Consider the following 22,378-nt stretch of genomic DNA (forward strand, 5'->3'; position numbering starts at 1 on the left):
ACTGTTATCGATGTGGAAACATTGCAGCCGTTTTATCATTCAAAGATCCCGACACAAGAGAGGCCAAACTATTCCGTGCTGTTCCGGAACACGAGAGGGTCATACCAGCACGCACAACGACTCCCTATTTTCTATAGAACAGTTAATATGCTTTCAATTCATCTTTTGGATCAGATGAAACAAATTTGGTATAAAATATATATTTGACTTGTCTCATTAAATGAAATAACAGGGAAAAGAGGTCAATCCATTAGAAATTTTAAAATAAATGAAAGTGGAGAACTGTCATTGTTTTTATGCAGTGCGTTATGACAATTTACATTCATTTGTAAAGCCTATGTTTTCATTTCTTCATATAAAATAAGAATGTGAAATAGTAAACAATTTTCATGGATTGTCAGAACATTCATAACATACGCAGATACATGTATTATCAAAACATTGAAAAACGTGTCAGTTTTTAAAAACTTTTTATGAAATGTGATTTTTTATATGTGACTGTAAATAATGTAAATAAATGTGTTTTTATAAAATAGTTTTCTTTGTTTTTTGTTCATCGTTTTATACAATTATCATTTTAATTAATAATTGAAATGTTATTCAGAAGTACAAATTGTTACAAACTCATTTATATGTATATTATCATGAATCATAATCTGTTAAAGTTCTCAGGAAATTTTAAAGCAAAGCCATGATTATTCATAACAGTACAGTTACAAGTAGTGTAGATTCAAGTTTGATCAAATCATGACACCCAGTAATAGTGCAAGTCAAAGTAGGGGATCAAACAGAGAAAAAAAAATGTTTAAAAATCGTCTTAAGTCATGATGAGTACCGGTAAATGATGTACATGTATGGAAACCCTAATTTGGGGGGTTGGTGGGATTGGGGTTGATTGATCTTTAACTTTCTGGTGCATAGGAGTTTGTTAGTGTTCTACCATAGTGGGAGTGACAGGCAAACCGACATCTTAATGAAAAGTTAGGTTTTAAAACTACAACAATAACAATATTGTCTATGGGGATGTCAAACGGGCCAGGCCATGGATCCTCATTCTTTTTAGGATTGGTCTAGTACACGTCCCGCAGTATAGGATTTGAACCTGTGTTGTTAGGATCATCTGCTCTTACCACTGCAGACCATGGGTAACAATCGAGAACACTAAAAAACGAGAAAAAAATGTATTTTGGCCTCACGCAAAGCATCTAAGGTTAGAGAGTTGTACGTTATCATGCAGTTGTATATGCTTATGCTTTAATTTACATATACATGTACTCTCAAAACAATGGTATCTTTATTACAATTATCTGATAAGTTGATAAAGGACAAGATGGGGTAAGAGCCTTATTTGGCCTCCGATTTTGGGTGTCTTTCAGAATGCTCCAACAGTTTTTCCATAAAAACCTGTTGTCACCCCTTCTACAAAATGAGTATTGGTTCTAAGATTTAGATATACAGAGGCTACAGAGAGGTGGGGAAATAGGTCAATTTTCGAATTTTCTCATATTTGGAAGATTAAACTGTCCATAAAATGTAAATATTATGGTAAGCTTTTACTTTTTTTATTAAGAGTTGTTTATATTGAACTAGGCTACTAGCCAAATGTTTGATTCTTAGGCTGAGTCATACACGACGATTTTGAAAAAGGTCGTTTCACGTGTAACACAAATACATGTGGAAGGCTGGTTGTTACAATGTGTCATGAACATTGGCTAACATATACAGTAATATATTGACGGTGTGACCGTTGTAGCGAGCGCAGCTATATAGTACAAACTTTATGCTCTGAGTTCAAACACAAAACGGGGGGGGGGGGGGCATTTCTTTTTAATTCTCAAGCCATGAATAGATATATAACATACAGATTGAGTACAAAATTTATAAGAAACCCTGTGATCTGAACAAACTTTGTTTATCAAATATTCAGTTCATGAAAGGGTTAGGCAGTAGAACAAGCACTGCAGCTATTGCAGTTTTTTGCATATTTTTTATAAAACACATAAGAGCCTATTATACTATATTTATCACATAAACGTCACGTTTCAAAACTACACGTGGGGGTGGTTATGTACGTGATTCTCAATTTCATGAATTCTGATACAAATACCCCAAACTATGCTTAAGCTCTCAAGTTTGTGAACGGCACGGTGTAGGGGAGGGGTCTACCATTGAGTTTTATCTTCAGAGAGAGTCAGCTATTAATATTCCTTTTAAAAAGGGGAGTCCAATTTTACTTTTTTTTTCTTTCTTTTTTTTTTTTTTTACAATTTGCCCATGTAATGTACATGTATATTTTTAAAGTAAAATAAATTCTAGATAGGCCTTCATGTGCGGATACCCCTTCCCCCCACTGTTTTTTTTTTTTTGGTTATGTGTGCCTACGAAATAAAAAAAAATGTACTTTTTATGTATTATCAAAATTGTATATCCTTGTAGCAAAGAGAGAATTATAACTGAAAATTAATGTTAGTAATATGCCTCTGCTGGTGGACTTTTAGTCCCCGAGGGTATTCTTAAGTCCAGTTTCGTCTAGTACTCCAGTGCTAGCATGAAACGGATATATAAATTTTAATGTGATAAATTTTAGAAATAAAGGACGTATCTCCCTCAGGCATAGCTCTGGTCCTTGTTCGGATTTTGGCTCATGTTCGGCACTTTCGATCCATGCTCGTAGCTCTTTATCTTTTTTTAAGATTTCCAATAGTGTTGGTCTGAGCATCACTGAAGAGACATTATTTGTCGAAATGCGCATCTGGTGCATCAAAGTTCATACCGTTCATTTCTTATGATAAATATAGAGTTTTACGATATTTCTGTTAGATCTGTCACTCCAGTATAATTGACCAGAATAGTAAATGTCTAAAGTTGATAGAGCAATTCGCTGTAGATATTTGGGACTCTAGGTCTGATCAGAACAGTGTGATATTGGGTTAATATCAAACAATTGTTTTGTATTATTAGTCTCGCTTTGCTGAGAAGAGGGAGGGGTGCTAGTTTACTCTCGGTCCATCTATCCACCTGGCTGTCCTTCCGATTGCAATTTTCCGGATTTTTCTTTGCACTGTGCCTTGAATACTCACAGAACAAGTATATTCATTACGTTTGACATACTTTTGACTGAATTATATTATCGTTAGGGGACTTTATTTTGCTAGTTTTGGGGAAAAAAGTTATTAATTTTATCATATAGACTCTTACTTACCATGATTGCCTATTCTACTTTCCCGTCTACAATTTATTTGATGATATTTGAAAATGTAAATGTAGTATATCTCCGTTTACCGCTGAATATATCAAGTTTAAAAATTTTGTCCGCAGGATGGATCTAGGCAGCAATTCTTCTCAGTTTTGTACAAAAACTTGAGACGCACCGCGACAAAGGGATGGCAGCACCTGAAATTCAGCACAGCATTATACCATAAGGCTGTTTAAAGTTAATTCTACGTTTAACGTCACATCTAAAGTTCAAAACCTACGAGGGAGGGAGGAAAAAAATAAACAAACAAAATTTTCAAACAATTGTGAATTTATTCAGATTTAACCTATTCAGTACATTAAAAACATTACAATTAAGTAATATGAGCATTTAATTGATATGGCACCTAATACGATTAATTTTCCTAGCAGAGTTTTTCCTTAGTATGTAAATCAATTTGAGTCCTATTGTTAGCGAAAATGTAGTCTAAGACTGAATGTGCAGGAAAGTGGCTTTTAACTAGGCCTCAGTTGTCCTTTGGATTTATATTGCCACACGTCCATGGTACCCTGGAGGCAAATGCTTCTTCTTATGGGAATAGTTGATCAATATCTACAATTTAAATTATTGATGGCAATATTTAAAACTGTTCTTTTTGAAATATCCTCATATTGAATTATGTCGTATTTTTTCTTAGTACTAGATCTACTAGCATTAAGTTTTGAAAGTGTGAATACTAATATTTGGACCATACTGATAGCTGTAAGATTATCTTTAATACCTTGAATTCCACACAAAGGACAGGATTCTTCATGTCTTGGAATACCTCAAACCACTTTCCTTACTCTCCTTCACTAGAAAGGCCCTATCTTCGGTAAGCTTCTCCCTGCTCAAATGGTTAAGACAAGTATTATCTTTTCCAAAAATTGTAGCTATTTGTACTGGTACATGAATTATGAAGAAATCAATTATCTTACTCATTACTGTTCCTTTCGATTTTTACAGAAATTTTTTTTTAATATTAAATAAACTAAATAAGATTTAAATGATGCTTTTCACTGTATATAAATATTGGTTTTTGACACACTTTCCACTCAGTAAAAAAGTTTTTCGATTGTCTCCAAAATACAATATAAAGTTCAGCCAATAATCACGAACTGAGAGTCTGTCGGTCTGTACATGTGATTCGAAGACTGACAAAAAATCAACAAACTAGACTTTGTCATTAACTTCAATCATAAAATCATCTATTTTTTACTTACATTTATGGTCCCAAGCTCTTTAATTCACTAGTTTTCTTTAATAAGACACCAACTGCCTTTACTGCGACTATCAAAGCACATTTTCTGTCACTACGGGAAGCAGAATTTAGTCGCTAATTGTAGAACCAAAACGGAACGGACATACGGAATTCCGAATTGTTTGTTTTTTCCAAAGACGAATTTCTCATAAACCTACGCGCGCGGGTGACGTTAAACATAGTTTTAATTTTAGACAGCCTAAAGCTCTAGAAAAATATGCAATCCCTCAAAATTTGTGCAATGACTTTCAAAGAAATAGATCTAGAATTGACCGGGTATCAGAGCTATTGTATCCTTCAGATGTCCCTTCTTGTCTCAAGCCGATACAGTGTCATGGCGAAGGACCCCCCCTTTTACAAATTCCTGGATCCGCCTATGGGAGGAGTAGCGTTTTAGAGGAATTTCACAGAAATTTTTATTTTTAGTAACCATGACAACACCCTTCATCGAAATCACCAGAAGTGTCTGTCGAGACTGTAGCTCTGCTGGTTTGTACTTATAATAAAGGAAGAGAAAAGTAGCATTTAGGACATTTAAAGGGTCATTTTTAAAAAAAGTCCACTTTTTTGTCTTTTGATCAGAATAATAGGAAAACATTTTTTAGAGTGAAATTTTTTTTCCCGTTGGTTAATATACATGGTCATACAGCTTATAAGTTATTTTATGATCATCTCCCAGGTGTTTTATAAAAAATATTATCTGCATTCCGAGTAAAATTTAACAGTAAAACCATGTCACATTAACAAAAATGTTATAACGCGCTTATTTAAATGATAGGGAAAATATTACCCTGTGAAGATATGTACAAATTTTGCACCTCATATTAATTGAATTCATTTACGGATTAATTTAATATGATTGTTTTATTTATGCCGCCCACTAAAGACTAGTATTGTGCATTTAACATTCAGGAAGTGACATGTCCTTCCAGTTTATGTCATTCCTGTTACCAAAAAGAAAATGTTAAAATCAAAGTTATCTCACTTTCCTAGGAACTGTTTTCATGATCCACAATATATCATCATTTTCTGTTGTCTCAAGTTTATGAGCGCCATGATTTGAAAGTGAGTAAAGAAAGGGTTCAAAGGTCGATAAGTTTGTCTTATTGGTAGAGTATAGTGTAAATATGTCCTATCTGTTACCCTCATAATATGCAAGTTCTCTTTAAATTGTTTATTCTGCTAAAACAATCAGATTTACTAAGTTACAAAGAAACTGTTTCAATGTCTTGATGATGCAAAAAAGAGTACGTTATACTAAATAACCGGTGATTTATATGAGAAATGTCCATCCTGTTACTGTCATTCCTGTTACCATTAGTATGGTAACAGTAAGGAAAACTGGACTTCATATCTTGAGTTTTAACAATAAAAACAATTACTTTTATTTTTCTAAGTAATATAAGTTTAATAACACATGTTAAAAAACTTCGTAAATCATATTGAAATAAGTTAGTGCTTCAAATAGTGCCATTATAACTTAAACATGCACTCTTGTAACAGAATGGACAAAAATTGTAACAGGAGGGACAAATTATCCTGGTATTTATATACCTATTTAAGTTTCATCATTTGTTTTTCTTAAAATTATGAAAAATTCTTAGTTTTGCAACAGCATAAAGTACCTTTCATAAACAAAAATTGAACTGATAAATATTTTAATAGCACTTTAGAATTAAATTTCGTAACAGGATGGACATAAATGTCTTTTATTGTCTCAAATTTGCCAGATTTGACAAAATCATTTTTTTTATTCTACATTTATTTCTCTTTTCCTAACCAATAAAGTTTAAAAAAAGTCAATTTTTATTTAAAATGTAGATTTCATTGTCCATCCTGTTACACTGTTTTGTCCATCCTCTTACTGTTTTGTCCTTCCTGTTACCCGAGTCCTTACTGTTACCAGTATATTTTCCTAGTTTAAATTGCTTTGGCAGAGCACCTGTTTAAATAACTTTCTGTAACTGTTTATTCTTATCACAAAAATAATGTACAAGAATGTTTTTTTCAACTATAGCATATAAACATTCCGCAATAAGGCTTTTCATGAAGAAAAACCCGTAGATTTTGCTTCTGTTTGGTATATGGTAGTTTGACATGCTTTTAAACGCTCATATATTAGATGAATGTAAAACATCTTGGCATTCAATGATAATTTTTTCATTTATTAACGGTATACAAAAGAAAATTTGATGAAAATTTTGAAATAGAGTTTTACAGCTCTTTTTATGAAAGTAACAGGAAGGACATTAAAGTTTAAATGACTAAGATAAAATGTCAATATTTTTTAAAAGAAATATTTTCTTTTATGCAATGCAGTGGATTTTAGTAGTTTATTACTATATTATTCAAATAAAGTTGAAAAAATCATAGTAAAACCACTTTCATTTTTCAAAATATGTCATTCAAAAAATAGACTTTTTTTGAAAATGACCCATATATATAAACTTTACAAAAGCATAATTTAGAATAATCATCAAAATCAAAAACACAAAACTGATAATTATGTATCTCGATCAGTATAGTCTACTGGCCATGGCATGCCAAATTATATTATAATCAGACTAAAACTGTATTTGGAGTAGCTTTTTGAAAGTATTTCACAGAAATTTCCATTTTTAGTAACCAAGGCAACATCGTTCATCGAAATCAAAAACTGATATACAGAATTATGTATCTTAGTGTAGTCTTCTTGTGTGCCATGTTATATTGAAATCAAACCAATACTGTAGGAGGAGTAGCATTTGTAAATGTATTTCACAGAAATTTCTATTTTTAGTAACCATGGCAACACCGCTCATCGAAATCAAAAACCGATAAACAGAATTATGTATTTTAGTGTAGTCTACTTGTGTGCCAAGTAATATTGAAATCAGGCCAAAACTGTAGGAGGAGTAGCATTTTGAAAAATAAATTGTTTATAGACAGACGGACAGCTAGACAGACGGACGGACGACGGACGCATTACTATGGCATAAGCTCTTCTAGCTGGTCTCTCAAAGACTGACCAGTAGAGCTAAAAACTCAGATAGGCAAGCTTGTGCTCTATGTTTTCCGAAGAGAAAAGCATCTCAAATATGACGAGATTCCACCAGAATTGAGAAAATTCAGGAAAATGTCCTACTTCTGTACCATGTAAGATTTGAATCTATAAATTAGTGCTTGTTTTAAAGTAAGCATCATTGAAACTTCTTACATGTAACTACAAACTATAACAATTTTACTAGTGTTCTGATTTTTACATCCAATAAGGTGTACCCTATCTCGTCCTTACTACAATTATGATAAAATATATGACATTTGTTTTTGCATTTATAAATGACAATACACTAAACTGTTATCACACGTTAAATGATAAGTCATTATTTGTAATTTTGATACCCTTTCTCCTGCAATCATTTTTTGTAAACATAAAAGTTCATTTTCAAAATTTGATTAAATGACGTAAGGTCGATCACGTGCGTTTGTACTACATATATATGTATCCGGACTCTAAACCCTCTATTGTAAATTTAAGATACGAACTGATTCAAAGTATCTTTCATTGATTTAAGGAATAACTGTCTTATTTTTCGATTTCATGATGTGATCAATCGATTGGCTTGCGTGATAATTTGCATAAACACCGAAGGCGTTTATGCATAAAATTATCACTCAAGCCAATCGATTGATCATCGTCATGATATTGAAATTCCTGACAGTTATTCCTTATATTTACATGCTTTGATTCCGCCAATCCACGTGCTCCAAGCCCTGCTTCTGTCTAGCTGTTTGCCCCACCCAACACGTGTTATTTTGGAACCGCGCCAATACATTGATGGGGAAATAAAGTACATTTACAATTTGTAATTTTATCTCGGACAAAGACATTGGAAATGTAAATATTCCTCAATCGGTGTTGTTTAATTCAGAAACAGGAATATTTAAACCTCTTCACATGTAAGTATACAAGACTTAGTCTATACTGTTTTATAGATTTCCTTTTAATTAATACAATGGTTTATTACACCATTGTCTTCAACTCTCCTCAATTAATCATTTGCTCCATCCATGAGTCTACTGACTCTGGGTTTTTTTTTTCGAATATAACAACAAAATATTTGGCATAAATGGCTATTTATATTAGAATGCATAACAAATTAACAAAATATGTACAAAAACTATAGAGGTATTGTGAGCAAAGAACTTAACAAATAATACCCCCGCCTCCCAAATCATTATACATGTACAGACCTGCCTACCCTTTTCATTGCAAAGGTGTAATTTCAGGGATAAAAGCGTAATCAATCATGTTTTCCTCTTTTGTTTTACTATAATACTTTATTTTCCTTCAAAACAACCGAAATTGTACATAACTAAACAAACCTGGGATAAACGTTTCTTTCTCGAATCATCTATAAGAAAAAAGCGTTGTAAAGTACCAGTATCCTTTAGCAAACTCAATTCAACCGTACATCTTTAGTGATACATATCAAATCACTTAACTAAAGGTTTGTGTCTGCATGTTTAAACAAATCGTACATTTTTACATTGTGTTTTATCTTTTCAACACTCAAATTTCTCTATATATTGTTCTAAGCAATGTTAAAATAAACTAAAATGAGCGAAGATTGCAATTTAAATTTATAGTTAACGTAAGTAGTTCCTTCTCGTTTTCGTCCGAATCTTCGCCATACCAGTTGTAAATACTTGGTATATACCTTATCGAAGTGGTCCTCTTTTAATTACTTTTATAAGAACTTCTTATTTCATTTCAGAAGGTCGTACTTTAAATCTAAATTTAAACGTTCATAATTGAATTTTAACCAAAATATCAAAAGCGTAAAATTAATATAAGTAGCGTAATAGCGTAATTTGATGGTAAAAAGCGGAAGAATTACGCCAAAAGCGGAAGGGTATAGGCAGGTCTGCATGTACACGTAATGGCAAAGTCCATGTTTTGCTTTGGCAGACCCGAAGTAAGTGTCAGATCAAAAGTAAAACAGGAGGTGCACATATAATAAAGAATCTGTAAAGGTATCATTAATTAAATTTCATTCAGTGGTATAAGAGGAGTTGTGGATAAGAGATTGGTACACCAGCATAACGGACGGACGCTCAGACGGATGGACGGACATCCCAAATACTATAATTAACCCCCCCCCCCCCCCCCCCCCACCCCCGCTTTTCAAACGGGGGGCATTATTACACATTCCAATGTTTGAATGTATCTCTTAATTATACATACTCGTAATGAAAAAAAATCTGACTCCCATGATAAGTGTAGTAAAATATGTCGATTATAAAAGTAAAATTTCAATGCCAAAGTCCCTTTTTGATCGATTTGTTTGCAATTTTTTTAATATTGTAAAAAGATTTTTTTTTTAAATCGTAGAGATTTCAAAATCATGCAATACATTTTCAGAGATGGAATCGGCCATGTTATCCCAGTGCAGCTTTTGTAACGTAAAGTCCACGGTCATGAAAAGATGCAGTCTTTGCAAAGTCTCATGGTACCTATTGCTCTATAGAATGCCAACGAAAACATTGGAAGGCTGGTCACAAGAAAGAGTGCCAAAAGGATGTCAAAACCAGCGAAACAACGGAGAAGAAGGAAACTGAATTGTATTGTGAGAAATTCGCTTAATTTACATACTAGCGAGACTAAAAATGACTGCTGCTCCTTCTGTGGGCTAAGAGGAACGATGAAACTATGTAAAAGATGCATGTTCCAGACGTATTGCTCGGTTGATTGCCAAACGGCAGATTGGCCAAGACACCAACCTAACTGTATCAAGAGAAAAACTGTGACAAACTGTGAAAGTAAATCTCCTGTAGACCCTAACTCCACCCCTATATGTGCAAATTGCGAAAGAGAAAACAGTAACCTTCAATGCGGATTTTACAGAAGTGTTTATTATTGTTCCCAAATGTGTAAACAGACGGACTGGACAAAACATAAGACGTTTTGCAAAGAACACAAATTTAAGAAAAAGGGTGAAACTTTGAGCGTCATCGAGTGTTCCCGGCTGGGTCTTGTGACACCCGAAGAACACAGGGGAAGGAACCCCAACGACTCTAAATGTTCCCGCACGCCAGAATGGATGTTAAAAGAGTATTTTAACAATTTTATATGCAGTAATTGTGAAAATAATTCTGACGAAATCTCATGTCCTGTGTGTAAATCTGTTTTCTACTGTTCTGAAACATGCAGAAATCTAGATCAACCAAATCACCAGAAAAATTGCAATTATTTTCAGTTCTATGAAATGACCACCTACGACCGCGATATCTCTTATAGATATACGTCTAGTAAGAATCGTGGGTTTCCAGTACATTCACCAAAGCACGCCTTTCTTGACCATATGAAGAATCCTATGCTTGTAAGAGATGGTGCAGATTTAACATTAATTGTCGAACGCCTGAATCACTTAAGGCTGCCGTAGATAAATCAAAGGAATGTTTCCAGCTTTCAGTTTGATAACCCGAATTCGAGAAATACCTCTTGAGAAAACAACTTTAATGCAATCTAATATTTGTACCATTCCAAATCTTTTTTTGTCGTATATAAGAAGATTCTACGACTATCGAGGGCGCCATAACGTTTATCTACAGGTATGTATGCATAATTACTAGTATTTATCAAGAGCCTTAAAAAATTGAGAATAAATATTTTAGCTAAAATAATATAACCGTTTGTATATAGATCAGTTATTTCTAATATTGAAAATAAACACTTTTTTTTAAATCAAGAACCAGATAAGTAAATATGAATGTCACCTTTTTCAATATACACATATAAATCTGATTCAAAAGTTTTCTGATAGTTTTCATAAATAAAATTTTCAAATATATATCGTAATATTTAGAATATGGAATACCTGTTCATAAAATTAATATGAATAACTACATGCATGTTCTACGTATACGAATGGTGATCAAAAGTTTCTAGATATCAAATACAAGATTTTGCATATCAATGACAAGATTTTATGATCTTGTAACGTTAACTCGCCATACATGTAGCTGGATCTTTGAAATTCATTTATTTTTCGATACATATACAAGAGCAGCCAAAAGCCCCCTCCCCCCAAAAGAAATCCATATGATCATACCGACAATTAATTTTGTTTTGTTTTTTAAATAAAGGATTCAGATAGACGGGTACGGAAGCCCGTTGAGGCCAGTTCAGAGAGAGAAATATTTTTTTATTGTGTTTAATCGCAATAATTATTGCGTTTAATCGCAAAACTTTGCGTTTAATCGCAATAATTATTGCGTTTAAACGTAAAACTTGCGATTAAACGCAATCTTTTGCGATTAAACGCAATAATATTGCGATTAAACGCAATAATTATTGCATTTAAACGCAATAATATTTTTGCGTTTAAACGCAATAATTATTGCGTTTAAGGATGTACAATACACCTACCCCAAAAAATTCCTGTCGTTTAATTTTCGTTATTTTTGTATATTTAGTACATGACTATATCTACTGCATGTATGCATATTTTGGACAAAATCGTTCGAGTGGTTTTTGGACAGGAACTTCCGAAAGTTACCCCCCTTTAGTTGTTTACAAGGAGAGAAAATTTTGAATCAATGAACTACTTAAACCTTGATTTTCAATAAAACCAGGTTAGATATAAATGTCAAATTTCATTGGCTTATTCTTTTAACCATTTAACACAAAAACATAATCATCTTTTTGATATACATATCATCAAAACAATTTTTAAAGACCTTAAACTGAAAAACTATGAATTTTCTAAGCCTTGAAAATTGCGTATTTTTCAAATTCAAAATTTTTTTGTGAAAAAACCTGTCGTTTAATTTTGGTAAAAAACTTTCTTTAGGTAGCTGGTAGTAAAAATAATCTTCATAATTTTTTGTATAATTTTTGTACGACCAGTTTTGATTTAATAGCGGAAAATTACCCCCTCCCCCTTTCTCAATAAATCACGTTCCCGCGCGTCTTTCAGACGGGGGTCGATCACTTTGTTATATGAATCTACAAATACACATTAAAAAAATTAAATTGGAATATTGCTTTTGCTTCAAAAATATATTAACTTACAAATTTAAAAGTCCTCATATTTAAAGCGTATTTAAATGTAGATTTTTAGGCAATTTTTGAATACCCCTATTACCCCCACCCCTTCCTTTTTTGCGTCGCAGACCATTAGCGTTTGACGAAACGTCGTTTACAGTGCAAATATACTGGTATTTCGTCAAGAATCCCGGAGGTATGCATTAGTTTTTAAATTCATGAATGCAGAATAAATATTGACTACTCTTTTTATAGGTATCAGGAAAAAATTACTGAAAGATTTTAGTGTTTAGTCCATATACTGTACGTATGCGTTATGCATTCCATATCACATGAAACCTGGATACGAATTCAAGTTTTGTTGAACTTGAATATGTTGATTTTTAATTTTATTTCTTTAATTTTATTCATTAAAAAAATGGTGTATGTTCAACTCTCCTGTGATATAAATGGAATAATTGTAGTTTCTTTCATGTCATTATTTCAAACGAGACAGTATGTGGCTGTGGGGATACATCGACATTTACCCCTCATGATAATATTGTACGCATTTCTTTCAATGTCGTCGCTTCTAAAGACTAAGTTAAAATGAAAATTCCGTATTCGTCCACATTAACTTCAAAATATCAAACATTAAACTCTTCATCTATTTCAATTTATATAAAATCGCACTTTGATATTTTTTTAAAATCTTACAGGCTATGTTTTGTTTTGATTCGAGGAAATGCGAACCGACATTGTTGACAGAAAGTCGAACGATTTGCTGCAATAGGATGTTCATAAATGCAGATAATTTCAGTACAAGTGAACAATTCTTTTCAATTTTATACTTACATTGTGTATATGAGGTCTATAGTATTCAATTCTCGGATTTATCACGTCTTGCTGTAAATGTATCTGATTCTGTGGAAAACCGTGAATAAAGGGAGGAAAATAAACATCTCCTACATTTTCAGAGTTGTTCCTCTTTGATCAGTAAGGGTCTGAGAACAACATCGATTTTACATTGCAAAAAGTTTTTTGTTTATAATATTTATTGTTGTTTTATTTAATCAAAGAAGAAAAACAATATCTATATCGTGTATGCACAAATTGTAATGAAGACCATTAATCGGAATGTTATGTAGCCAGTTGTACATAATGAGAATTTCGGCAATGTAAAATAAAATTTTCAGAATTAAAAAAAAAAATGCTGCGCTTTGATCAAAAATACAATTTATTGTATATGAAATGAAATGAAATAAACATTAAGGGATGGTATTTTATGTCTTGCTTTTTACGGAGTTTAATCGGGTTAATTTAAAAAAAAACAACTTATTGATTGAGTATGGTACGCACAATCACAGCCAAGCCCCATATCCCAATTTTCTTTCATGATTGATATACATCGGGATCGTTTTACTCGTCGTTTTGACGCTTTATTTTTGACGTTAAATTTGACGTCACGTCAAACGTTCAATTGAAATCGCAAGAGTTATCTCCCCCAGTGTGTTGTACGTCTTTAAACGCAATAATTATTGCGATTAAACGCAATAATTTTTGCGTTTAATCGCAATAATTTAAATGCAATACTCTCTGCATTTTATCGCAATAATTCTTCCTTTTAAGGATTTATTTTGAATTTAATCACAATAATTCAGTGCTGTAGTTTGAAATCAGACATCGGCTAGCCAAAAATTATCATGAATACTACGGTCTGATTCTTTAAAGAAGAACCGTTTGGTTCTGTGTCTTGTTGCTAAATGTTGCAGTTTGTGAGATTTTAAGTTTAACAATGGCATCCTAAGTAAACAACCAAAGTTTCTTAAACCTATTAGAATCCAACACTTTCAACGCATTAATAAATTCCGTATGTATCACATCAAATTAAGAATGTTTCAGTGGTATTAATAGCCATATCAATTTGGTAGTACGTGTCACATCGATCAATCTGTTTTAATTTGATTTATTTTTGATTTCATATGAGTCCATCTCCTAAATTCTCGTGTTCTCGAGTTTACTGTATGTGATCAAAGGAAAGGTTGTGAATATACATATACATAATACATGTATGTACATATACATAAGTCTAAACATTTCATCAGTCGTTTCCTAAAGCCCTTGATAAAGGTACATGGTGTAAACTATGTGACCGCAACGTGGAGTGATAGTTTTTCCATCATTATTTCTTATCTACCGGTAGTTTTTTATTTTGAAATTCCTTTAAAATTGTTTGCATATTTTTGCATGCTAAAGCTTTGTTTCTTTCTAAGGTTGTCTTTGTTTTTACAGACCGACACTTCTTTCTCCTCTTTAAATCCATACCATGATTTCACCATTCAGAAAATGCTTTTGTCAGAAGAATCTGATTCTATAAAGCTTAACAATACATAATTCTCCTCATAGATTAATGTACAAAAGAAAAAAGAAACAAATATCAGCGTGGATCCATTGCACTCTTCAAAGATCAATAGAAATACTTGCTTTTAAATACAAAGATTATTGCGTATAAATGCAAAAAAATTATTGCGTTTAATCGCAAAAGTATTGCGTTTAATCGCAATATTATTGCAATTAAACGCAAAATTTATTGCGATTAAACGCAATAATTTTTGCGATTAAACGCTAAAATATTATTGCGTTTAAACGCAATAATTATTGTGTTTAATCGCAATATTATTGCGTTTAATCGCAATCTTTTGCGATTAAACGCAAAGTGTTTTGCGTTTAAACGCAATGATTATTGCGATTAAACGCAAAGTTTTGCGATTAAACGCAATAATTATTGCGTTTAAACACAATAAAAAATATTTCTCTCTCTGAATTGGCCTCAACGGGCTTCCGTAGACGGGAGATTTACGCGAGTTTTTATTTACCCAACGAGGATCCAACTCCATACTTTGAATGGAACGAATTGGTGCCTGGAAAATTCATCGCTATCTTGTTTCCATGTATCCGTTTCTTTCTTGATGAAACTATCGGATTACGTGTGGACAAAGGTAAACACGTAAAAGTTCTTGATTTGTAAAATTAATTCCATGCCATTTTAACGTTTAAAAATTATTATACGGAAGTCATTATTTGTAAAATGCGGTAAATTTTTATGCGCCCGGATCGATAGATCCGAGGCGTATATTGTTTTTGTCTTGTATGTTTTTCTGTTTATCTGTTTCTCTGTTTGTCTGTTTATCTTTTCACAGGAACGTGTACATGTACACACATTAAAATTCTAACTTCTATATGATATGAAATGTAGATGTTTACATAAAAGAGGTCATTTTTTGATGTGGTATAATCGTGAATTTGCTTTTCCTCCCCATTGTATGATATACCTGTATGAATGGGCAAATTATAGGGGTGGGGGTGTCCTCCTAGTCGGTTCTTATTGCCTGATTTTAAAATGTAAGTAAAGTGTAATGCCTGTTTTGTTTTTTATTTCAGTAGCCCTGCAGGTAACACGGTACTAGATATTTTTTTTTACCTTATATCAAAACTTAAAAAAAAGGTTCATTTATCATTTTTGCTATTACATTTATTATACCACAGATCGCGTTGGTTTTGGACCTAAAAATGTTGTGCGCTTATATTAAAAATAATCATTATATTTTGACATATCTACATGTAGAACATATGTATAACCAATCATTTTATAAATGCATTTGAAACCTTTTGGATGATGACGTTGTCAAACCTCTATACGCTCTAGGGTACTTTTACTGATTTGACTTCTTGAAATCTTGAAATCATTTCTTTAATATTTGGTTCTTTTTTCATATAGTGTATATTTTTTTGTAATTTTACTGTATTCATAAATTTCCCTTACTTTTTTCTAAGTAGACATGCCTACCTGTCATTTTTAGGTCACCTGAGTAAACTCAGGTGACCTATTGCCATCTGTTTTCGTCCGTCGTCGTGCGTCGTGCGTCGTGCGTTGTGCGTTAACATTTGAACATTTTCAGCTTCTTCTCTGCAACCACTGAACCAATTTCAACAAAATTTGGCACAAAGCATCTATGGGTGCAGGGGAACAAAAATTGTGAATTTCATGATCCCTGCCCCCCTGGGGCCTGAGGGGTGGGGCCAAAACCACTAAAATTAGTGCAATCTTTGAAAATCTTCTTCTTTACTCCTGGACATCAAGCAGTCAAACTGTTTGCATGATTGTAATCAGCATTGAGTCCTTTACCAAAATTGTGAAATTCATGGCCCTGGGGTCAAGGGTTCTAGTGCTAGGGCGGGGCTAAATAAGTATATAGTGAAAGTGCATTATTTTATTTGAAAATCTTCTTCTCTGCTCCTGGGTATTAAATAAACCAACTAAGTGCATAGTTATAATGAGCAAGAGTGTCTCTACCAAAATTGTGAATTTGATGGCCCCAGGGTCAGGGATTCTGGTGTTAGGGTGGGGCTCTATAGATTATATAGTGAAAATACATGCATTCTTTGAAAATCTTCTTCTCTGCTCCTAGGTATTAAATGAATAAACTAAGTGCATAGTTATGATGAGCAAGGGTGCCTCTACCAAAATTGTGAATTTTATGGCTCCAGGGTCAGGGGTTCTGGTGTTTGGGGGGGGGGGTTCTATAGATTATATAGAGAAAATACATGCATTCTTTGAAAATCTTCTTCTCTGCTCCTAGGTATTAAATAAACTAACTAAGTGCAAAGTTATGATGAGCAAGAGTGCCTCTACCAAAATTGTGAATTTTATGGCCCCAGGGTCAGGGGTTCTGGTGTTAGGGTGGGGCTCTATTGGTTATATAGTGAAAATACATGAATTCTTTAAAAATCTTCTTCTCTGCTCCTAGGTATTAAATGAATAAACTAAGTGCATAGTTATGATGAGCAAGAGTGCCTCTATCAAAATTGTGAATTTTATGGCCCCAGGGTCAGGGGTTTTGGTGTTAGGGCGGGGCTCTATTGATTATATAGTGAAAATACATGGATTCTTTGATTTTTTTCTCTGCTCCTAGGTATTAAATAAACTAACTAAGTATATACTATAGTAATGATGAACAAGAATGCCTCTTCCAAAATTGTGAATTTTATGTCCCCAGGGTTGGGTTTCTGTTGTTAGGGCGGGGCTCCATTGATATTATAGTGAAAATACATGAATTCTTTGAAAATTTTCTTTTCTGCTCCTAGGTATTAAGCAGGTGAACATACCTATATAGTTATGATGAGCAAGGGTCCTATTCTTCCAGAATGGTGAATTTCAAGGCCCCTGGGTCTGGGGTACCATTGACGGGGGGGGGGGGTTGTGTTGTGTTACTTATATACTAAAAATAAATGAATTGTTTGAAATCTGTTCCTTGGTATTAATCAAATATTTTTGAAAAGCAAGGATGCAATTGTGCAATGTTTGGATCTAGGCCTAAGGGTGAGGAGTTCATGTGTGAAATGGGCACTACTGATTAGTTGACATGAATTTTTTGCTCCCCTACCGTGCCTTTGGGTATTCAGTAACCAAACTAAGCAACTGCTAAGCATATTGTTATAATGATCCATGGTGCCTCTTTCAAAAATTGTGAATGCCATAGCATCTGGCTTAAAACATGAATCAAATTCAGTCACTGGAAAGTTGTTGCATAATGCTCAGGTGACCTATAAGGCCCATGGGCCTCTTGTTACTCTATTGGTCTGTCTGTCTGTCTGTCTGTCTGTCTGTAGACAATTTTTTTCAAAATCCTCCTACATTTTTGGATTGATTTCATTTTAACTTTACACTAAAGTAGATTACACTAATATTTATTATGCTGCATATCGGTTTTTGATTTCGACTGGTGATGTTGCTGTGGTTACTAAAAATATATTTTTTAATACTTTCAAAATGCTACTCCTCCTACAGCTTTGATCTGATTTCAATAAATCTTGGGACACAAGTAGGCTACACTCAGAAACACGATTCTATGATTTCGATGAATGGTATTGCCCTGGTTACTAAAAAAAGAAATTTATGTAAATTTCCTCAATCTAATTACAATCAGACTTCTTATATCCGCGCCGTATTCGTAAGGCGTAGGCGTAAGCCTCCTTCTTCACTTTAGACTGATTGCAATCTTTCGACCAAATTTAAGATCACTGTTCTGTTTATTGCAGTTGTAAAGTTTCAAGTCCCCTTACTTCTTTTCTCTTCATTTGTTACATGTATAAGTACAAACCAGTAGAGCTACAGTCTCAACCGAGACTTCTAGTTTACTTGGCAATGAGTGCGAAGTAATTTTTTTTATGGTGCATGGCATATTTCAGCCCCTGTATGCAATTTGTCAATATGCAACATAATTATTTTCTTCTGTACACACTGGTTGTAGTTCTCATCTGTGATACTCTTTGATGAAAAGAAGATTCAGAGTAAATTCAAATATTTATTGCACATAAAGCGAATTTATCTAAGCAGGGAACATATTTTATCTTCCACAAGCCATCCAGCTAACTCTCGCTCCATACAACACCGAGTCTGCCCATCTTGTGAGGCTTACACTAAACCCTGTCCTGGTAACTTCCTTCACCTCTGTACTTATACGTAGGTTCACTGTACCAGCTGAATCAAGCAGGTATAAACCGTATGTCAAGGTCGGTATTTCTTGGAAGGCGGTTTTAAATTTGATTGTTTGTCCATAAGGCCAAGTGGGAGCTGGGGCTGCGTGTTGTCCTAATCCACCTGATTCACCTGTATTTGTAATTCAAAATTCAAAATTATTTTTAAAAATTTGATTTTATCTTCCGATTTACGTCAGTTGAAGAAATAGGGGGGGATAGTGATACATGAATATGAATTTTAACAGGTAAATTTATACATTTTAAGGGAATGAAAAATATATACTCACATCTGAATTCTTTCCCTAAAATGTAGGTATACAATGTATGAATATTCAGAATAAAATATTAGTAAGGGTATGATTAAGTAATTAAAACAAAGAACTTCACACATTCATGAATCAAAACGTACTGTTTGCAATATCTCTTTCGAGTGACGAAATAGAAGATTTCATTTCCTCAATAGTGGTCTTCAAAGTTTTGATTGTAGACATCATTTCTGCGATAGTCCTTTCCATTTCGATTCCTTTCGACTTTTTGACAAAAAATTGCTCCAAGACCTTCTGAATTGGATTTTCACCATTTGCAATTCTGGCCGTTTCATTCGAGCTGTCATTTTGTAATCCATAAGACTAACAAAGGGAATAACATCATTAAAAAGAGCCTTAAATCATTATAAGATTAACGGGATAGTTAGTACAGTAAAACTCGGTTATAACGAAGTCACTGGGACCAATGAATTTACTGCGGTGTATATCCGTAATTCGTTATGGAATTCGATATGGAAGTAAGGAATTCGTTAAATTTATATAGCTGTGGATCTAAAATAAATTCGCTATATCCGTGAATTTGCTATATCCGTGTTCGTATTAAACGAGTTTTGCTGTAAACTTTTACGAAAGATTATGGTTGAGATGGACTAAAAATTTACTTTTCTCAACGAGTGAATAGATCTGTTCAGTGATTTTTTTTTCCCATGAAATGCATAAACCATCGTTTATTATTTCAATTTTCATATGTGGATGAATGAATATAAATTATATGTTAATGAACTTTTATGCGAATCTTTTTCTTTTAATATTTAAAAGCACTTTTCTTTTACCACTATTTGATAATTTTAAAGAAAGTCATGAATACTTATGATATACGGATATATTTATTGGTATTTATTTATTTTTAAAAGCTTTAAGTAAAACCTTTTTATATTTGTATCAGTTGTCACAAAACATATTTAAAATAACCTTCACAAAAATATATCGTATATGCATTAATGAACAGTATAATTTTTGATAGTGACAATTAAAATAGAAAGAAAAGGGGGATAGAGAAAGAGAGAAAGAGGGAAAGGATAAGGAAAATGAAAGGGGGGGGGGAGAGAAAAGGATCGAAAGAAAGAAGTACATGAACTGGTTAAATTATATTATCTAAAATTTGCGAGATGTCTTTTTCAAACTGGTTTCAGGGATTTGAAATGATAAAATTTCTATATCTTGTTCATTTAAAAAGAAGTTACATTTTTTTTTCTCAAAATTATTTATTTTTTTCTGGAAAAATAAACCAGACATGAGAAAATGATTTACAGAAACTTTATTTAAAACAATACTTACTTGAGAAACAGCTAATGTGACCAGAACAAATACACTCACTACCATGTACCTATAGAAACACATCCTATAATCTGAAATTATATAAAATGTTTAAAATATTAGGGAATATGTTAACTTATTTTCGCTATAGAGGCAGATTGGAAAAAGCTTATGTCACTCCGATACCCTGTTCATTTTTTTAAATTATCAAGAATATTTTTTTCTAAACAAATATCTTTCTTTAAAAATAGAACAGACATGTAAGAAAATGGGAAAAGAAAGTAATAACTCGATTACATTGCTTGACTGATTGTATGAGTTACTACTGGCATTGACTTATTGCACATTTATAAGAAACGTAAATATATTGATAAAACTGTACACCGTTCCCAATCATTCCATATAAAAGAAAAGGGTAGAAGCAATTGTCGTGAAAAGAAAATAATTTTTTTCCCCAAGAAATATGTGATTTATTCAATTACATAATATTTTGTGGTAATAATTATACAATTTTATTCTTTTCAAAACAAGTATGGGGGTGACATTTTTTTTTTTTTTTTTACATTTAATATATTACAATTGCTTTCATTCTTTTTTCTTCAGCTGGAAAAACTACCCAACAATAGAAATCATGCGTTTTACGAGGCATCAATATTAAATAATTATTAACCCATGGAAAATTTCCTTTGTAATCATAACAATTATTTTTAAATTGATTAATATTTACAAAATACTTGTAGCTGCACACAATAAAATCAATGTGTCTGCACTATGTTTCCTATTTCAATAGAGTTATTATCGTTAAATAGAACAGACACGTGTTGTACCATGAGTGATGTTGGTTCAAAATAAAAGTTCACAGAGGAAAATGTAATAAAATGCGTAATACCTTAGCTGACTTATCATATATAAATTATACGAATGATAATTTTCAAACATACTACATGTACTTCAACAATGTAAAATTTTATTTCAAAAAAACACCCAATGATGATTCTCAAAGTTTTATGATGTTTCGAAAGATTCTTGATTTTCTGACATTTACCTTCCGGTTCACTTGAATCATCAAGAAATCAACAAAACTTTAAATGAGTTATCACAGAGAAAACAAATACAAATTGCAAAAATGTACTAATCACTTGTCCTGATATTCCGTGAAGACAATATCTACAGGCGCTTGGAGACAAGATCTACATTATAAAGTGGGTTAGTTCAGGGTATATACTAGTAACCCCAGGTCTAGCGCAACAGACGTTGCCCTCGAATACATAACGAATTCGCAGCCGGTATAAGTGTTGATGTGGGTGGTGGTGGTTGGGGGGGGGGGGGGGGTTCGGCACGTCCCCATGCACCCCCTCCGGCTCCTACGGCCATGCACAATAAAATAATTCCTTCTAAACTCATCATTTCATAATAAAATTATATCTTTCCATTTTGATTACTTTACAAAATCAAAAAAGGACACAATGTAAATAATTGCGTTTAAAATTTATTATCATCCTTCCGTTCAAGGTAACAATATATAGACGTGTGTGAAGTTTTTGTACATGACATTGAATGATTTATCTACCACAGGCCATCCAGCTGATTCTAGCTCCATACAACACCGAGTTTCCCCATGTTGTGATCTTTACACTAAACCCTGTCCTGGTAACTTCCCTTACCACTGTGCTTAAACGAAGGTTAACTGTGTAGTCTGAATCAAGCACGTATAAACCATATGTTACGGTTGGTGTTCCTTGGAAGGCGGT

At 33.0% G+C, this 22,378-nt stretch overlaps 1 protein-coding gene across 1 annotated transcript; it reads right to left on the bottom strand.

Annotated features, from left to right (window-relative positions):
- Window positions 1-18,856: 18,856 nt before the first annotated feature.
- Window positions 18,857-21,426, bottom strand: LOC134230112 (uncharacterized). The gene is made up of 5 exons (XM_062711895.1): window positions 21,355-21,426; window positions 20,649-20,719; window positions 19,454-19,673; window positions 19,332-19,346; window positions 18,857-19,174 (listed from the first exon to the last, which is right to left on the bottom strand). Exons 2-5 carry the CDS (start codon window positions 20,709-20,711, stop codon window positions 18,912-18,914), a joined length of 561 nt encoding a protein of 186 aa, XP_062567879.1. The 5' UTR covers window positions 20,712-20,719; window positions 21,355-21,426; the 3' UTR covers window positions 18,857-18,911.
- Window positions 21,427-22,378: the final 952 nt, after the last annotated feature.

The sequence above is a fragment of the Saccostrea cucullata genome, unplaced genomic scaffold (assembly GCF_032062105.1).
Source record: "Saccostrea cucullata isolate Sc308-1 unplaced genomic scaffold, CSIRO_AGI_Scuc_v1 ctg9523, whole genome shotgun sequence".
NCBI lineage: Eukaryota > Metazoa > Mollusca > Bivalvia > Ostreida > Ostreidae > Saccostrea > Saccostrea cuccullata.

What these genes read in the sequence shown, in the direction of transcription:
- LOC134230112 (XM_062711895.1), bottom strand. Translation starts at nt 20,711, where the DNA reads ATGTGTTTCTATAGGTACATGGTAGTGAGTGTATTTGTTCTGGTCACA. An exon ending in TCACATTAGCTGTTTCTCAA is followed by an intron (nt 19,674 to 20,648) that starts GTAAGTATTGTT and finishes TCCCTTTGTTAG; the next exon opens with TCTTATGGATTACAAAATGA.